Consider the following 14,955-nt stretch of genomic DNA (forward strand, 5'->3'; position numbering starts at 1 on the left):
GTGCCCTTGCGAGGCCTTGTCCTCTCCTGGCACCACTGTCTGCCAGCATCTCAGCAGGAGGTGGGAGCTGGCGACAGGCCTCTGATGAGGCTGCGGGAGATGGAGGGCTGTCTGACAGCAGCAGGACAGGCTTCCTGGGCTCTGCCTCCCTCTCCCTCTCGAGAGGTCCTTCTGGATTTCCCTGAGGCAGGATGCGTGGCACCCACGGCCACGCGCACGCACCCACAGACACACCGACAGGTGCCCCGGCTCTCCCGCCAGCCTTACGTCATCAAAGCATGGCAGGAGCTCCTCAGCCAGCTGCACAGCAATGTGCTTGGCCGCCTGCCCGTCCATGGAGCACAGGACGTTTCTCAGCACTACCAAGGTTTTCACATTGATGTCCCTGTGAGCGTCCTGCAGCTGCTGCATGATGTCTGGCAGCAGGCTCTGCATTTTCGGCACCTGCGAGAAAGACACAACTTCCTTGTGCTGAAGCAGAGAGAGAGCCCCCGTGGCAAAACCACTGGTGAAACACCAGCCTCCCCATGGCTTCCCAGCAGCTGGTGTGGGAATTACTGCAGCCCCCTCCAGGCAGGCAGGGCTTTCCAGCACAGCCCTGGGCTGTGGCAGAGCTGGGCACAGGGGCAGGAGAGGCCCACAAGCACGTGGCCACACTAGCCTGGGACTGGGACATGGCTCATTGTCCCTCTCACAGCAGGACTCTTCCTCTGTTCAGCACTGGGCTGAGATCTCTCCCTGGCAGAGCCAGCACCCACCAGCAGTGGGGACTCTTCCAGGCAGGTGCTGGCGCCTGGCCAGAAGGACTCGGGCCAGAGGAAGGAACGGGGCAGCAGCGGGAGCTGGCAGCAGCTCCCACAGCTCCCAGTGGATTCCTCATCAAGTCCAAGGCTCCTGGCCAGTCCCAGCCTGCCGGCACCACTTTGCCCACCTGCCCCCTGCTCACCGTCTCGGGTCTCTCGGACAGTGTGATGAGGCCTCGGAGCACCAGCCTGCGCATCTCCAGCCACTGACTGCTCAGGTATCTTGGCAGGAGCTTCAGGGCACACTCATCTGCTCCACAAAGGTCAGGGCAGACCAGAAGCTGGAATGCACACACCACTGAGAGACTAGCAGAGCCTGCAGCACTCTCTGCGCACTCTGCAGGGCTGGATCCCTCCAACAGCGCGGGGCAAGGGCACTGGGCCCAGACAAAGCCCCGCCTGGAGGCCACCGTGACTCTGTATGGAGAGAGCCCAGGCCCTGCTCCAAGGCCTACACTGCACAGGTCCCTTGCCTGCTCCTCGTGTCCTCTGAACCTGCTGCAGGCTCTGGTTCTCCTCCCTTGGAGGAGCAACTGGAGAGAGAGAGCTGGCTCAAACGAGGCACAAAACACCCATGGCTGCAACTGTTACCCCGGCAGAAAAGGGCCAAGGCTACTCAGAGGAGTTCACTCCCTGCCCCAGCTCCATCAACGGGCATCCCACCCCACAGCCATGGGCTCAAAAGAGCAGAGCATTTACGGCACCGTGGAGGGACACTGCTGGCCATCAAGCCCACCTCGATGAAGAAAGCCATGGCAGGGATCTCCCGAAACGGCTCCTCCCTGCTGAGCAGCGCTGCAAGCTGCTGGAAGATCCGGCAGCGCAGGGGACTCGGGCTCTTCCTCATCTGTCTGGCAGGGACAAAGAGGCACTGTTGGTCCTGAGCTGAGCAGGCAAACCTCTGCTGGCTTTGCACTGCCCAGGCTAGCCATGAGCCACCAGGCCAGGCCAAGGCAAGGCAAACTAGCACTGGCATGCAGCTATAGCAGCCAGTGGCATTTGCTCGCGCAGGGCTGCTCTTGCCCTCTCACACCTCACCATGACATAGCTAGTGCCAGGCATCATTTGGTTCATTGTGGTGGGAGACTGGGAAGAAACTACCCCCAAGTCATGGCCATCCAGCACATCCCCTCTCCTGCCCCTTTTGCATGCGTGTGCCCCAGGGCCCATGTTCCCCTGTTCCTCTGTGCATCTTCTGCCTGGCCTGGTACTCTGCCCTCGGAGGGGCTGGGACCAGACACACCCCCGGGACTCTCTCTAGGCTCAGCACTGGCCCATGGCACAGGACTTCTGGACTTTGGGAGGGGACCACTCCAGCGAGTGATGCTCTGTTACACATTGCCATGTGGCGGCTAGGCAGCAGGCAGCTCCCACTCCCTTTCCTTCGTGCAGTCCTTTGTCAACAAGTGCTGCAGCTGCAGCCCCTTTTTTGGAGAACGGGGGACCCCCCCCCCAACCATGACCCACCAGGAAGGGCACTGTGTGGGGGCGCCCTGTCTCCAAGGAAGAGATGCCGAGTTAAAGCTGGGCAAAGGTGGGGTCTCACCTGGCCAGCAAACCCACTCCCCTGGGGTGCGTCTCCGCACTGAGCAGCAGGTCCCAGCTGCCCTTTTCCTCAAAAACCAGCATCTGCCTCTCGCAGCCCGCGCAGCAGAGCAGATCTCGCATGGCCTGTGCTGCAGACCTGCATGCAGAGCAAAGCCCAGGTCAGAGCTGGAGCCTAGCCTTGGCTTCAGGCACATGGCAGAAGCAGGGCGACTGGGATGAAGCACCTGGCGAGGCTGGTGGGACTGGACTGATCCCATTGGCATTCCCTCCAGAAGATATGAACGTCCTGGGGTGCGAATGCTGCAGTGAAGGAAATCTGGTAGAGCAGCGCCAGGAAGAGCTGGGGGAAAAATGCCTTCACCTCCTGCATGCAGGTGGGCTGCCAGAGGATCTTGTGCAGGGCCCGGCTTGCCTGCAGGAAACACCCAGAGGGAGCTCTTGCTGCCAACATGTCCCTGCCACACTGCCTGAGCCCAGGGCGCGTATGTGTGTGTGTGGGGAGGGGTGGTGAGGATCAGGCGCTGCCTTGGCCCACGGGGCATGGACAAGGAGCACCTAGCCTGGCTGCCTGGCCAGGGCCAAGTCCCACAGGTTCTTTGGGCTCAGCTCTTCTTGGTGCACCACAACTGTCCTGGGTCAACCATGGTCCTGACAGACCCCAGGTATCCCACAGGCCCTCCTGGGCTCCCTGACCCACGCCTGGCAGACGGCTTGGGCCATGCAGTGGCCTTGCTCCAGCCCCAGCCCCTGCCCCAGGTTTGCAGCCTGTTGAGCGAGGCAGGGAGAGGCAGGGCTGGGGGAGGATGGGGAGCCACCTGGGTCGGGGGTGGGTGAGACCCCCAAGGGGGTCATCACTTGGCGGTGGCCAGGGAGGTGAGAGGGAAGAGCCTGCCTCTCACACTGTGGAGGCGAGCATAGCACTGGGGCGAGCGAGGGGCCTCGTCCGGTCACTCACGGCCAGGGCCAGGAGGCAAGGGTCGTCCCTGGGGAAGCTGGACAGCTGGCGCAGAGGTTGCTCCTCCAGCACGCTGAGCAGCTCCTGCAGCACCTTCTCTGCTGACCGCGGCTCTGAGACCATCCCCTTCCACAGGGCTGAGGCAGCGCTGCAGCCCCAAGGGCTCGTTCAGCTGGGCCTCCGCAGCTGCAGCACAGGGCCTGGCCAGCCCCGCGGCTGCCAGGCTGCCCAAAAGCCCTGCCCCTGGCCTGCTCCCCGCTTCACGGCTGGCAGCGGGGGGGCTGCAGGCCTCTCTCCACACCCAAGACCAGCCCTCGGGGTGCAGGGACCCTGTACCTGTCGCACAGCAGGGAGCAGTGCAGCAGGCTGGCCACCACCTTGCTGGGGTAGGAGCAGGCCAGCTGCGAAAGGGCCCCATCCAGGCTGCGCCGCACAGACTCCTCCCGGATGAATTTCAGGTTTCCATAGATGCACCTCACGATCTCAGGCACCTGCAGGGGACGCGGCTGAGGGTGGGCTGCTCCTTGAGGGCAGCCACGTGCCCTGCTGCCCTGACACCTGCTTCCTTTCCCACTGCTCCTTCCTGGCCTAAAAGGGTGTGGGTGCCCGGGAGCCCAGCGCCTGCAGGGAAAAGCTTCTCGGAAGGCTCAAGCCCCAGCCGTGCCAGCTGAAGGCTGCTTACATGCTCCAGCAGGGAGGCAGGCTCCGTCACAAGCACGTCCAGCATGCGGGCAGCTGCCTCTGGGTCACAGGCGCTGGAGGCTCTCATGCCCACGATGGCTGTGAGGATGACATCTGTCCGCTCGGAAGGCTGGAGGTATCTCACAAACATCTACGGGAGCAAGAAGGGGAGAGAAGCAGCATCACAAAGTGTGTCGTGACTGTGGTACTCAGCTGAGCAGTGAGCGCAGCTCCGGTGAGAGGTGCAGGGCAGTGATGGCTGCAGCATGGGTGCTAGGCTGGGCTGGGGACAGCACTGTAGGGTGTGTGGACAGAGGGCCATGAGGCGAGGGAGGACGGTTGGGGTCAGCGTTGCAGTGCGCTGGCCCTGCAGGGAACCAGAGCTCAGTGGTGGCCGGGCAGACTGGAGCCGCTGCTGCGCCCTGGAGCGAAGCCTCGGCGAGTCCCTGCTCAGGGATGGGGGGAGCCCTCTCCCTGATGACCATGGGCCCCCTCAGCCCCACAGGCGGTGGAGCCCTTTGTTCACCCACACCCCCTGCTGGCCCTCTGGCCAAGAGGCCCAGCGAGGGAGGCGCTCCTTACCCTGGTGATCCCCGTGATGGTGCTGGAGCATGAAAGCCAGCAGGCGTTCTCAGCTTCCCAGTCCTTCTGGAGCGGCAGACACTCTGGACTGTCCCTCAGCAGCTGCCTGCCTGGACACGAGGCCAACCACAGAGCAGTCAGCAAGAGGGAGGCAGAGCTGCAGGGGGCAGGCTAGGGACATTGGGAAGAACACCTGTGGCTGGCGGAGAACGAGGGCATGCCACTCAGCTATGGGCAGCAGGATGCCCACGGAGGGTCTGGGCCTTTTCCAAGGGGCAGAAGGGGAAATCACTTGTAGGAATACACAAAGGCAGAGGCCTTGGCTTTGACTTTCTGGTCTGAAGCAGACCAGAAGCCCTAGGATGCAGCAGTGGCTGCTGAAGGTTTTCCAGGGCAGTGGTAACCACGATGGGCATTAAAGCACTGCTCCCAGGGAAGTCACACCCCGGGAGGAGGCTTGGCAGGTGCCTCCGTCCCACACAGCAAACAAGACAGGAAAGTCAAGGGCAGAGCAAGGGGGTTGCCTGGATGTCTCCTTGTGCAAGGACCCAGTCCTATGCAGCTTCTCTTACTGTTGCGCTGCAGGAGGAACTGGTAGAGGCAACGAAGAGCCTCCGCAGCCCCACGGCTGCTCCCCTGCTCCCAGTCGGCACAGCATAGGATGAGGCGCCCCACCAGACGTCCCAGGATTGGGAAATGTGTCCTGCTGCAGTGCGCAGGGCCGGCATCAGCTTCTCCAGAAGGGGGGCAGACCTGGGGGAAGGAGGCCGTACGTGGGGTAGCAAGGCGGAGGGGAGGCAGTCGAGGCCACAGCCCTCAAGCCAGGAGTCCTCCCAGGGCTGGGGCCTGGCAGATCCTGGCCCTGCAGGGCAGCTGGGCAGCAGCCCAGGGCAGCCAAGGCTGCCAGACCTGGGCTCCCATCACGATGCCTGGGCAGTGCTGCCCTGCCAAGGGCTGGCGGCACAGCTGACTCCCAAAAGGAAAAGGGCCTGGAGGGAGAAGGCCACGGGAAGACGGACAAAGCCCTTGCTGAGCCCCCTCACCTCTGGCCAGCCTTCCCTCTGCAGGAGCCCACAGCTGCAGGGGGCTCTGGGACATGGGGAAGGGCTGCTGGGGTGGCTGCAGCCCGTGTGGCCCACAGGCTCCTTACCTTCAGCCAGGAGCAGCTGCTCAGGAAATCACTGAGCCTTGCAATCCTCCCCACAGCCCGCTCACGCACAACCCCTCTCTGCGACTCCATGAAGGGCAGCAGCACCTGGGAGGAGAAAAGCTGCTGCTCTGCCCCGGGCTCTGACGCCCGCCCCAGCAGACGGAGCTCTGCTAAGTGCCCGGATGGGTTTGCACAGTCCAGCCAGGCTTCCTCGGAGCAGGAGCAAAGCCTGTCATGGGCCTCCTGCCCCGAGAGTCCCTCCCAGCCTCGGGGACAAATGGCCCAGACCAGACAGCTGTGTCCAGGCTTTGGGGATGGCCTTCCCTTGTAGCTAGGGCTGTCCCGTGGATGGGGTCACTTCCCCTGCAGAGTGAGCAGCAGCCCCCAGGAAGCCCGCTCTTTGCCAGGGCCAGACCTGCAGGATGGTCTGCAGCTCCACGAGGCTGGAGGAAGCAGAGCTGAGCACCAACGCCTGCAGCATGCTGTCCATGGCATCCAGGGTCTGCAAGGAGGCAGAGAGAGGTGCTGGCACTCCTTCCCAGGTCCCTCTCACCCATAGGAGTCTGGCCTGCATTGCACTCCTGCTGCTGCAGCAGGACACCCACCACTCTGCAGTGCCCTGACACACGCCTCAGGACAGGAGAGCTGCTGCACGTGGACTAGCCTGTGGGCGCTGCACTTCACCCAGTGCAGGGGAAGGGGATGAAGGCAGGAGGGTGGGGAAGCAAAGCTGAGATCCTGCCTTGCGGGGGGCCTTGCAGTCTTCTCTCAGCACAGGACAGCCCAGCGGCAAGCCCCCTGGAGGGAGAGTCTCCCTCCCCGGGGCTGCCCCAGCGCCTACCTTGGAGTAGAGGGAAGCATCCAGGCCCTGCATGTCCTCTCGTGCAGGAAGCAAGAAGACACTGCGGAAGCAGGCCTGCAGGAGGCTGTTCTTTTCTTCACCCTCCACAAGCAGCTTGGCTCTGCTGCAATGAGAGAGGGGCCTCTTGGATGCTGGCCTCAGCAGTGGTGTCGTAATGCCTCGGGAAGAGGGATGCAGATGCAGGGGGCAGGAGAGCCTGTGGGGGGGCACCTCCTCTCCGCATGACGCTGGGCCAGGGACACATGACAGTGCTAGCTGGTGGGGCCTGACACCGTCTTCACATCCTGCCTCCTCTTTGGGAGGAAGAGCTCAGAGTCACTGGGGAGCCCCAAGAGTCCCTCTGCCCTCCCACCTGCCCCACTGATGGGCCCAGAGCAGGACAGAGCAGAGGCCCAGCAGACGGCACCGTTGCACTCCTCCCAGCATGGACAATGCCTCCCAGGCGGCATCGGCGCCATCGGGCCCGTGCTGGGCGGCCCCGGCTGTGACAGGGGCAGGTACCTCATGGCAGCAATGGAGAGCATGGCTTGCTGCCGCACCACAGTGCCCAGGCGGTCAGAGGGCTCCTCTTGCAGCAGCACCTGGGGAGCCAAACCCCAAGGGGAGGTGGGAGGTGGGAGCTGCCAGCACCCAGCGAGCAGTCAGCTGGGCTGCCAGAGCCCTGGGGCCCCCGGCCCAGCACCAGCAGCCACAGCAGCCCCTCGCTGCCCACAGCTCAGCTCCCAGGGCTTCCCAGGGGCCCTGCGGCCCCGTGGCGGGGACATCTGGCGCCACAAGGGCCTGTCCCACCCCTCCTCGCACCCACATGCCCAAGGCCGCTCCTCAGAGCTGGGCCGCTGGCTGGCTAGCCCTCCCGCCTTCCTCAGCCCTGCTGGCTGCCCCTCACCTTCATCTCCTTGGCCAGCTCCCAGGGGCTGCAGAAAAGAGTCAGCGCCTGTGCCGCGGCCTCGGTGCTGGCAGCTCGGCAGAGGATGCAGACGGAGGCCAGAAACCTCAGCTTCTGGGCCTCATCCTGACAGGTGGGGAGGAGAGAGACCAGTGCGCATGGACAGGGACGGCCAGCAGGACTGGAGCATCGCAGGGGACGTGGCCGCATGTGGGACAGCGGCAGGGCACGGCTCTGCGCAGCCAGCAGCCCTTGGCGGAGCCTGGCAGCCCCGAGCAGACACCGAGAGCCCAGGCCGGGCGGCGCAGGCACAGCCCGGGCAGCAGTGTCTGCAGTTACCTTTCCTTTGCCTGCGAGAAAGCCTCGGATGCACCTCAGCGCTTCCTTCTCCTCTCGCTGCAGCTCCAGGCAGCCGGAGGCCAACGCACCGGGATCTGAGCCCAACAGGGAGCAGGGAGCGCTGGAGCACCAGGCGGGCTCCCCGTCCCCAGGCCTCCCCGCCGCAGCGCCGCTCACTCACCTGCCAGCAGCTCCTGGGGCTGGCACACCTCGGGGGGCTCCGGGGCAGAGCTGCTCTCCTGGGGAGCCCCGGCCTCCGCCCAGGCCACCCGGGGGCGCCTGGGGGGCCTCTGCGCCATCCTGCAGGGAGGACAAAAGGCACCCCGGGACGGGGCTGTGGGAGCCGCTGGCGGGCCTGGCCCCAGCGCGCAGGCCGAGCGGGCAGGCAGCGGGGCTGAGGGAGCCGGCGCACTGCCACGGGCAGTACCGCGGCAGCCGTTCTGCAGCCAGCAGGAAAGGCCCTAGGAAAGGCAGCGGGAGGCCTGGCTGCAAACAGCCACCGCATCCCCCTGGACGGGGCAAAGGCTCCTGCTGGACAACTCAGAGCTCGCGGCTGACTTTCCCCGATGACAAGGTGCACGGGGAAGTGCCCAGAGGTTTGGCTGGCACTTCTTTTGGAAGGGAAGTGCTCCTCAAAGGAAGCCGGGGAGGGTCACGCGGGATGAACAGGGACCGAGCTGCTGCCCACCGGCCCGAGGACCCGTCCCCATGAGCCGCACGAGCCCCAGCCCTGTCGCTCTCACCTGGCTACAAGCAGGGGAGGCCCTGGGGACCGTCTGGGCCCCGCAGGGCTGCCCGGGGCAGCAGGGAAAGACGTGAGGGCGCTCGGGGACTCCTGCACCAGCCCTACGCGCTCCTGCCCTGTCCCGTCACTGTCCTCCCAGGCACGGCGAGGCGGCAGTGTCCCACAGGTGTCACAGGACCCCCCACAGGTGTCACAGTGGGGAGGTCACAAAGGGCCCTGCTGTCACCCGCCGCCAGGGAGGGCAGGACGCAGCCCCACGGGGCGACGCAGGGCCGGCCTGCCCAGGCAGCCGCTGGGTGCCTCAGGGCCCCCGCTGGCCCTCGGGTCCCCTCCAGACCCAGCCGTTTGCCCTCGCGCTGTCCCCGAGCCCCGTGTCTGCCCTCTGGGCGCCCCAAGGACCTTCGCAGGCACTTCAGAGCCCTCCCGGCCCCTTTCTGTGCACCAGAGCCCACCGGGAGCCCCGAGAGGCACACGCAGAGCTCCTGAGGGCACCGCAGGCACAACACAGGGGCCAACATACGGGCCAAGGACGCTGCTGGGAGGAGACTGACAGGCTCATGGGGCGCCCTGGCCTGCAGGCAAGGGAAACAGAGCCCTGAGGTGCACCACCAGGGCAACGGAGGCGCCTCCAATGCCTTGCTGGCCTCCTCCTTGTCTCACATCAGCCAGCGCACGACCATTAGTTCCTCCTCCACCTCATGTGTGCTTCAACCTTGGGTGGCCTTTCTGGTCCCTGCAGTCTCGGCAGGTTGCAATAAGTTGAAGGAAGAGCCCTGTGGGGCTGGGGCTGCTTCCTCATTCCCTGGGGAAAAGCTGGCCCTCTTCCTTGCCAAAGGCTCCAAAGGGACTGAGACGGTCCCTGACCCTCCCCTCCTGCAGAGGGGACCTGGCCACCCAGCCCTTTGCAAAACTGGCAAGGCACATCCAGCCAGCTGCTAGCGCTGAGATCACCGATTACTGGAAGCTTGTGTGGAAGGGACTCAGTCAGCAGTTTGCAACAGAATACAGTGCTAAACCAGCTGATCTACCAAGGCAGGGGAGCAAATTCACTAACGAGCACGTTCTGGGAACCCTAAAGGCAACCTATAACACAGACTGAAAAGCTGCTGAGGAAGCCTGTGGGACAGCCATGGGCAGGCATTTCAGTGCTCCTGGAAGAAGTCTTAACTGAAAGTGGACACAAAAACTCCCAGAGCCTGCACCTCTTTTACAATAAACACAATGAATTAAGAGTCCTTCTCTTTTTCCAAATGCTCCAAAACAGACTTGCATTTTGTGGGCTAAAAAACTTTTGGTCTGTCTGGGAACTTTGGGAATCCCGTATAATCCTAGCCAGTATTCAGGCTCTTTTCGTAATGTAGGAAGTGGCACAACTGGTCAGAGGACGCAGGACCCTGTTTTGTGAAGGGCTGCATGGCCACGTGCCCTCTGCGGGAGGGGAGGGTCAGGGAGAGTCTCAGTCCGCTTGCAGGGCACTGTCGGGAGATGTTGCCTTCTCTGCTCCTCTCTGCCTTTCTCTGTCATTTGCACGGGGACATGCAGGGAAAATGGCCCGGGAGACGTGAGCCGGGCTGGGGGCATCGGGTATTGCAGGGAGGCGCGTGAGGGATGGCTGGCAAGACAGGGGCAGCTGTGCCAAGCTGCGTGCAGCGGGAAGGCAGCTGACAGCAAGCGTGATGCCCCCTCTGAAGTACCAGGAGAGAAGGCATTTGCCACTGCCCCTGCAAAGGGGTCTTGGGCCAGTTGCAGTGCCCCTGTTTGCATGGCCCTTTGACTGTCCCCTCTCCATGCTCTTTCTTGGACCCTCCCAGCTGAGCCCCAGCACAGCCCTCTGGGGAAACAGCCTCCTTCACACCTGGGGCTTAGACCTCGCACCCCACTGAAAATGGTTTTGGGAGAGTAGCCCATACACCTCCCTGGAGACGCCATTCCCACCGAGCCAGGGCTGACCCCAAGGATTTGCCTCCACAGGCATGATCACCAGTGCTGAGCTGACCCTGGACTTCAGGACAGTGCATCCCAATGAGCAAGAAGTCAAGCAAAGCAGGCAGGAGACCTGCATGGATGAACAAGGAGCTCCTGGCAAAACTCCAAAAATCAGCAGGAGGCGTACAGGAAGCAGAAGCAGACGGACTGGAGAATCTCACCTATGCAGAAAGGCTGAGGGAGCTGGGAACGTTGAGCCTGCAGGAGAGAAGACTGAGGGGAGATTTGACCAATGTGTACAAGTATTTGAAGGGAAGGTGTCAAGAGGATGGGGCCAGACTCTTCTCCGTGGTGCCCAGCAACAGGACAAGAGGCAATGGGCACCAACTGCAACACAGGAAGTTCTGGCTGAACATGAGGAAAAACTTCTTTCCTGTGAGGGGGACTGAGCACTGGAACATGTTGCCCAGAGAGGTTGTGGAATCTCCTTTCCTGGAGATATTCAAAAGCCGCCTGGACACAATCCTGGGCGACGTGCTGTAGGTGACCATGCTTGAGCAGGGGGCTTGGACTAGATGATCTCCAGAGGTCCCTTTCCAACCTCAACCATTCCATGATTCTGTGACTCTGTGACTGTGGGCTCCAGAGGTCATTCCAATGGGAGGCTCTTTCTGGCAGCTGGGTGGCCAGGCAATAATTGTTCCAGTGGGGTGCGTAACTTGGACTGTGATTGTGCGCTGGTGCCAGTGTCACAACCTGTTCAGCAACTTCTGTGTTGCTTGCCAGAAGTGATTTTCATCTTAGAGGTCATGATCCCATATGGCTTCCACTATGCCAGGAAAGCGCCAGGGGTTTGTGCCCAGGGTCACTGGTTGGTTCTGCTGTTCTGCCACTTCAGCGCAGTAGAGTGTATCATCAACCTCCACCGCACTTGCCTTCCCACAGCATTCCCATGCTCCGGGGCTAGGGACTGCTAAGCTGACGCTGTTGTCCTCCCAAGTAATCTTCTGGGTGGACGCTAACGCATAGTGCCTTTAACATTACTTAGGACTGTTGTGGACGCTTCTAACATGGTTGATACGTAGGCTGTTTTAGGGTGCAGTCATTACATTCACAGCAACCCTTCAGATGGGCAACGGGTCTGTTCAACACACCCATCGCCGTGCTTGCCGTTCTTCACACCCTTGGTGGTTTAGAACACAGCCAGATCCGTCTAGCCACTTTCCCATGGGGTTACTGTTCCTTAACCACCCCGTCTATGGCAGCTGGCTTTTCCAGAATAAAATTATGCCAACACCCAAGATATCCTGGTCAGCAGACCACATAACTTTTACCAGTTGTAACTGTTACTGACATTTAGATGAAGGTATTGGATCCATTAATTTACTTTCTGCCCCTCTTATTTACCCCCACCTCCCCAAGGAGTACTATGTTTGAGTGAGTTTACTGTCCCCAGTGTTTTGGGGTAGACTGCTGTAGAACTTGTGCTTACAGTCATTAACCCTGCATCTCTGAATGGCTTGAGACTATGGATCTGGCTGATATCTGAATTTATGGACAGTAGTACACATTTCCATCCACTCAAAGGACTGTCTGCGGTATACTGTTTGCATGGACATCCCCATGTGTTGTTAGTCATCCCAAGTAGTCCACTGCTAGTGGATCCCCAGTGAGAAGTGCCTGATGATGGAAGAGCAGAATTGTTCCTCCAACATGCTTGCACCAGCTCTAGGTTAGTAAACAATGCTTAGTGCTTATGTCCATATGCTGAAATACAACTGTTAGGAATAGGTTCTTGCACCCACACCTGAAAGCCAGGGTTAGCATGGCCATCTGCATGCCATCTCACCTTAGTGCTAATGACAGGCGCAGGAGATTATTATGGGCAGCCATGGCAGTAGAACCACAGTCAGCACAGCAGTCCCCTGAGCTGTGAGCAATGGAGCCATCGTAGTGGCTTAGCGTTAACCTGAAAGGCTTCTTCTGTACCAGTGCATCCACACGAGATTATGCTTCACTAAGTGCCGTTCAGACGTCACATTCTGCTTCTTCCTTTGTGCTGATAACCTCCTCCATCCACTCACAAAATATCATTAGTTTCCAAACTTGCCTCACAGTCTGGAGAGGTTTGGAGCATTGTTTAGTAACCAAATAAAATATGATAGGTGACCACGGGGCTTATAGCCTTCAGCTACAGCAAATCAAAGCTAAGCTGAAAGGAAGCAGATCCACCTAGTTTCTTCCTGAATCTGAAAGTGTCTGTTGCCAAGCTCGTTTGATGGTTTCACTCAGCGCTAGAGGACTGTGCCAGATGGTGACTTTCTCCAGGCCCTCCTCACTGACCAGGATGGGTGCAGCCTCACTGGGCAGGGCGAGGGGAAAGGGGCTGGCCCACTTCAGTGGCTCACAGAAGGATGCTGGCTGTGGCTCTTGTCACCATTGGCATGGAGACAGAGAGAGCTCACTTCCCCTGGAGGGCCCAAGGCTGCACCACACTGCGGCAACGCTCATCCCAGCTGAGCTCTACATGGCAAACACCAGATGCTGAAGCAGAGACTGGAACGATCATACGGGAACGGTCGCAACCCTTCCCCATTCCCCACTGCAGCACAAGCATACTTGGACAAACGCTGGCTGCATTCTTCAACCTTCGTGGCAGCGCTCTCCTTGGAAAGTGCCATCCTTGCCTCAGGAAAAAAGCTATCCCCAGAGCGTTTTGCCTAAGTTGTGGCTAAGCACATCAAGAAGAACTTAATGATGTGCACTTTTTCATCCAGCCCATGACAGCACACCTGGGGTTATTGTCCTCGCAAGCACAACGCAGCCACAGGCAACGCATACGTGTTCCAGTACGTTTTCCCACCAGAGTCACAGCGGAAGCTTTGCGCACCGAGGCTCCCTCCAAAACCCCTTCCCTCTTGAACTCAGGTGCCTTCTCCGGCACTTCTGCAGGAGCTACTGCATGGGGACAGGGCCGTCACCTCCTGTTCCCCAGGGAAGGCCTTTAGCCCGACCACAGCCTCCGTCAGTGTCCATAGCGTGGGCCCGGCCAGCGGAGAGCCCCGGCAGCGACAGGCCTCCCCTCGCAGCGGGAGGCTGCCGCGCTGCGCCGCGGGGCGCAGGAGGCAGCACCGGCCGCGGCAGCCGCCCGCTCGGCCGCTCCCCGCGCAGCAGGCGGGGCAGGCAGAGGCCGCCGCCGAGAAGCCACGCCCTGATTGGCAGGGGTCTCTGCCGCCCAGGAGTGACGGCGGCTGGGATTGGCCAGCTCCCCCCCTCCCCAGCTGCAGCCAGGGCGCTGAGGGCCTCTCTGATTGGCCGAGGCTTCCCCCGCCTTGAAGCAACGCCTCTTGCCATTGGCCTCTCGCGGGTCTGCGGTGGCACACCCTGCCGCCCGGCCTGGGGGAGCCGCCATGGGCTCCCAGGAGGGGCTGGGGGAGGTGGGAGGAGGGAGGGCAGCGCCCAGCGCTGGGGCTGGGAGGCGGTGCCGAGACCTCAGGGCAGGCAGCGAGGGGGGGAGGGTCGCCATGGCAACGATGGGGGTGGGCAACAGGCCCAGGCTAGAGGGTGCGGTGACGTCGTGGGGAGGGTGCTGCCCCGGGTGAGGCGCAGCGCTGTGGCTGGTGGCTGTCCTGTCCTCAAGGTTGGGGACGGAGGGGGCCCTGCTGAGGCGGGGGGAGGAACTGCCCGGTGCCAGGGCTGGGAAGGGCTGGGGGCACCCAGGCCCTGTGCCCGAGGATGGGGACAGTGCCGGCACTGCCGGGGAGGTTAGGACCCACCGGCCCCTGGGGTTGTGGCAGTGATGGTTGTGAGCCTGGGGGTGGGAACACCCCATTGCTGTCCCTGGGTGGGTTATTGCTGGCCCTGCAGGGGGTGGGGTTGGGCACATCCTTGTTCCCAGGGTCAGGGACAGGCAGTGGCCCTGCTGGTGACCATGCTCAGGGACCTACTCCTTCTGTCCCAGGGCCGGTGCCGTGAGACTGAGATTTGTGTGTGGTGAGTATGGCCCCAGGCTGATGCTGAAACATCCTGCCTGGATCCCCCGCAGGTTCCCCTTTCCCCTATGTCCCCAAATGCCCCCAGGTCTCCCCTTAATTCCACCTTCAAATATTGCTCATTGTCCCCTGCATCTTTCTGGTCCCCTCCTGTCCCTCCCAGGACTCCCCAGATGCTCCTGTCCCCAACTGTCCCACCAGGTGCCCCCCATCCCCAACTGTCCCCTGCATTCCCCCACCTATCCCCTTGCTTCATCCTGGCCCTGCAGGAAGGACCTGGATGTGGTGGCCATGGAGAGGCTGCAGGCAGCCCTGACCTTCCAGGATCAGCGGGCGTGAGTGAGGGCACAGAGGCACTCAGAAGGGCCCAGGACATGAGTGAGGGCACAGAGGCACTCAGAGGGGCCCAGGACAGCTGGGAACAGCCTGGGACCACCCTGGGACACCTGAGATCCCAGGGGGAAGCCCTAGGACACCCGGGGAACA

At 61.8% G+C, this 14,955-nt stretch overlaps 1 protein-coding gene and 1 long non-coding RNA gene across 2 annotated transcripts in view; one reads left to right on the plus strand and one right to left on the minus strand.

Annotated features, from left to right (window-relative positions):
* The window catches only part of LOC138063481 (uncharacterized), a 180,832-nt gene that overhangs the window by 148,838 nt on the left and 17,039 nt on the right, over positions 1–14,955 (plus strand). The gene's annotated exons all lie outside the window — the stretch shown is intronic.
* The window catches only part of LOC138063507 (maestro heat-like repeat-containing protein family member 7), a 330,369-nt gene that overhangs the window by 4,714 nt on the left and 310,700 nt on the right, over positions 1–14,955 (minus strand). The window contains exons 2-15 of the mRNA XM_068923122.1: positions 7,083–7,162; positions 6,561–6,684; positions 6,135–6,221; positions 5,720–5,824; positions 5,142–5,322; positions 4,570–4,679; positions 3,989–4,138; positions 3,643–3,797; positions 3,307–3,454; positions 2,576–2,763; positions 2,350–2,487; positions 1,540–1,654; positions 947–1,084; positions 268–444 (exon numbers count right to left, since the gene is read on the minus strand). Of these exons, the coding sequence (XP_068779223.1) occupies positions 268–444; positions 947–1,084; positions 1,540–1,654; positions 2,350–2,487; positions 2,576–2,763; positions 3,307–3,454; positions 3,643–3,797; positions 3,989–4,138; positions 4,570–4,679; positions 5,142–5,322; positions 5,720–5,824; positions 6,135–6,221; positions 6,561–6,684; positions 7,083–7,105 (1,839 nt within the window). The 5' untranslated portion in view covers positions 7,106–7,162. The remainder of the gene's footprint in view (positions 1–267; positions 445–946; positions 1,085–1,539; positions 1,655–2,349; positions 2,488–2,575; positions 2,764–3,306; positions 3,455–3,642; positions 3,798–3,988; positions 4,139–4,569; positions 4,680–5,141; positions 5,323–5,719; positions 5,825–6,134; positions 6,222–6,560; positions 6,685–7,082; positions 7,163–14,955) is intronic.

Source organism: Struthio camelus, chromosome 32 (assembly GCF_040807025.1).
Source record: "Struthio camelus isolate bStrCam1 chromosome 32, bStrCam1.hap1, whole genome shotgun sequence".
NCBI classification, from domain to species: Eukaryota; Metazoa; Chordata; class Aves; order Struthioniformes; family Struthionidae; genus Struthio; species Struthio camelus.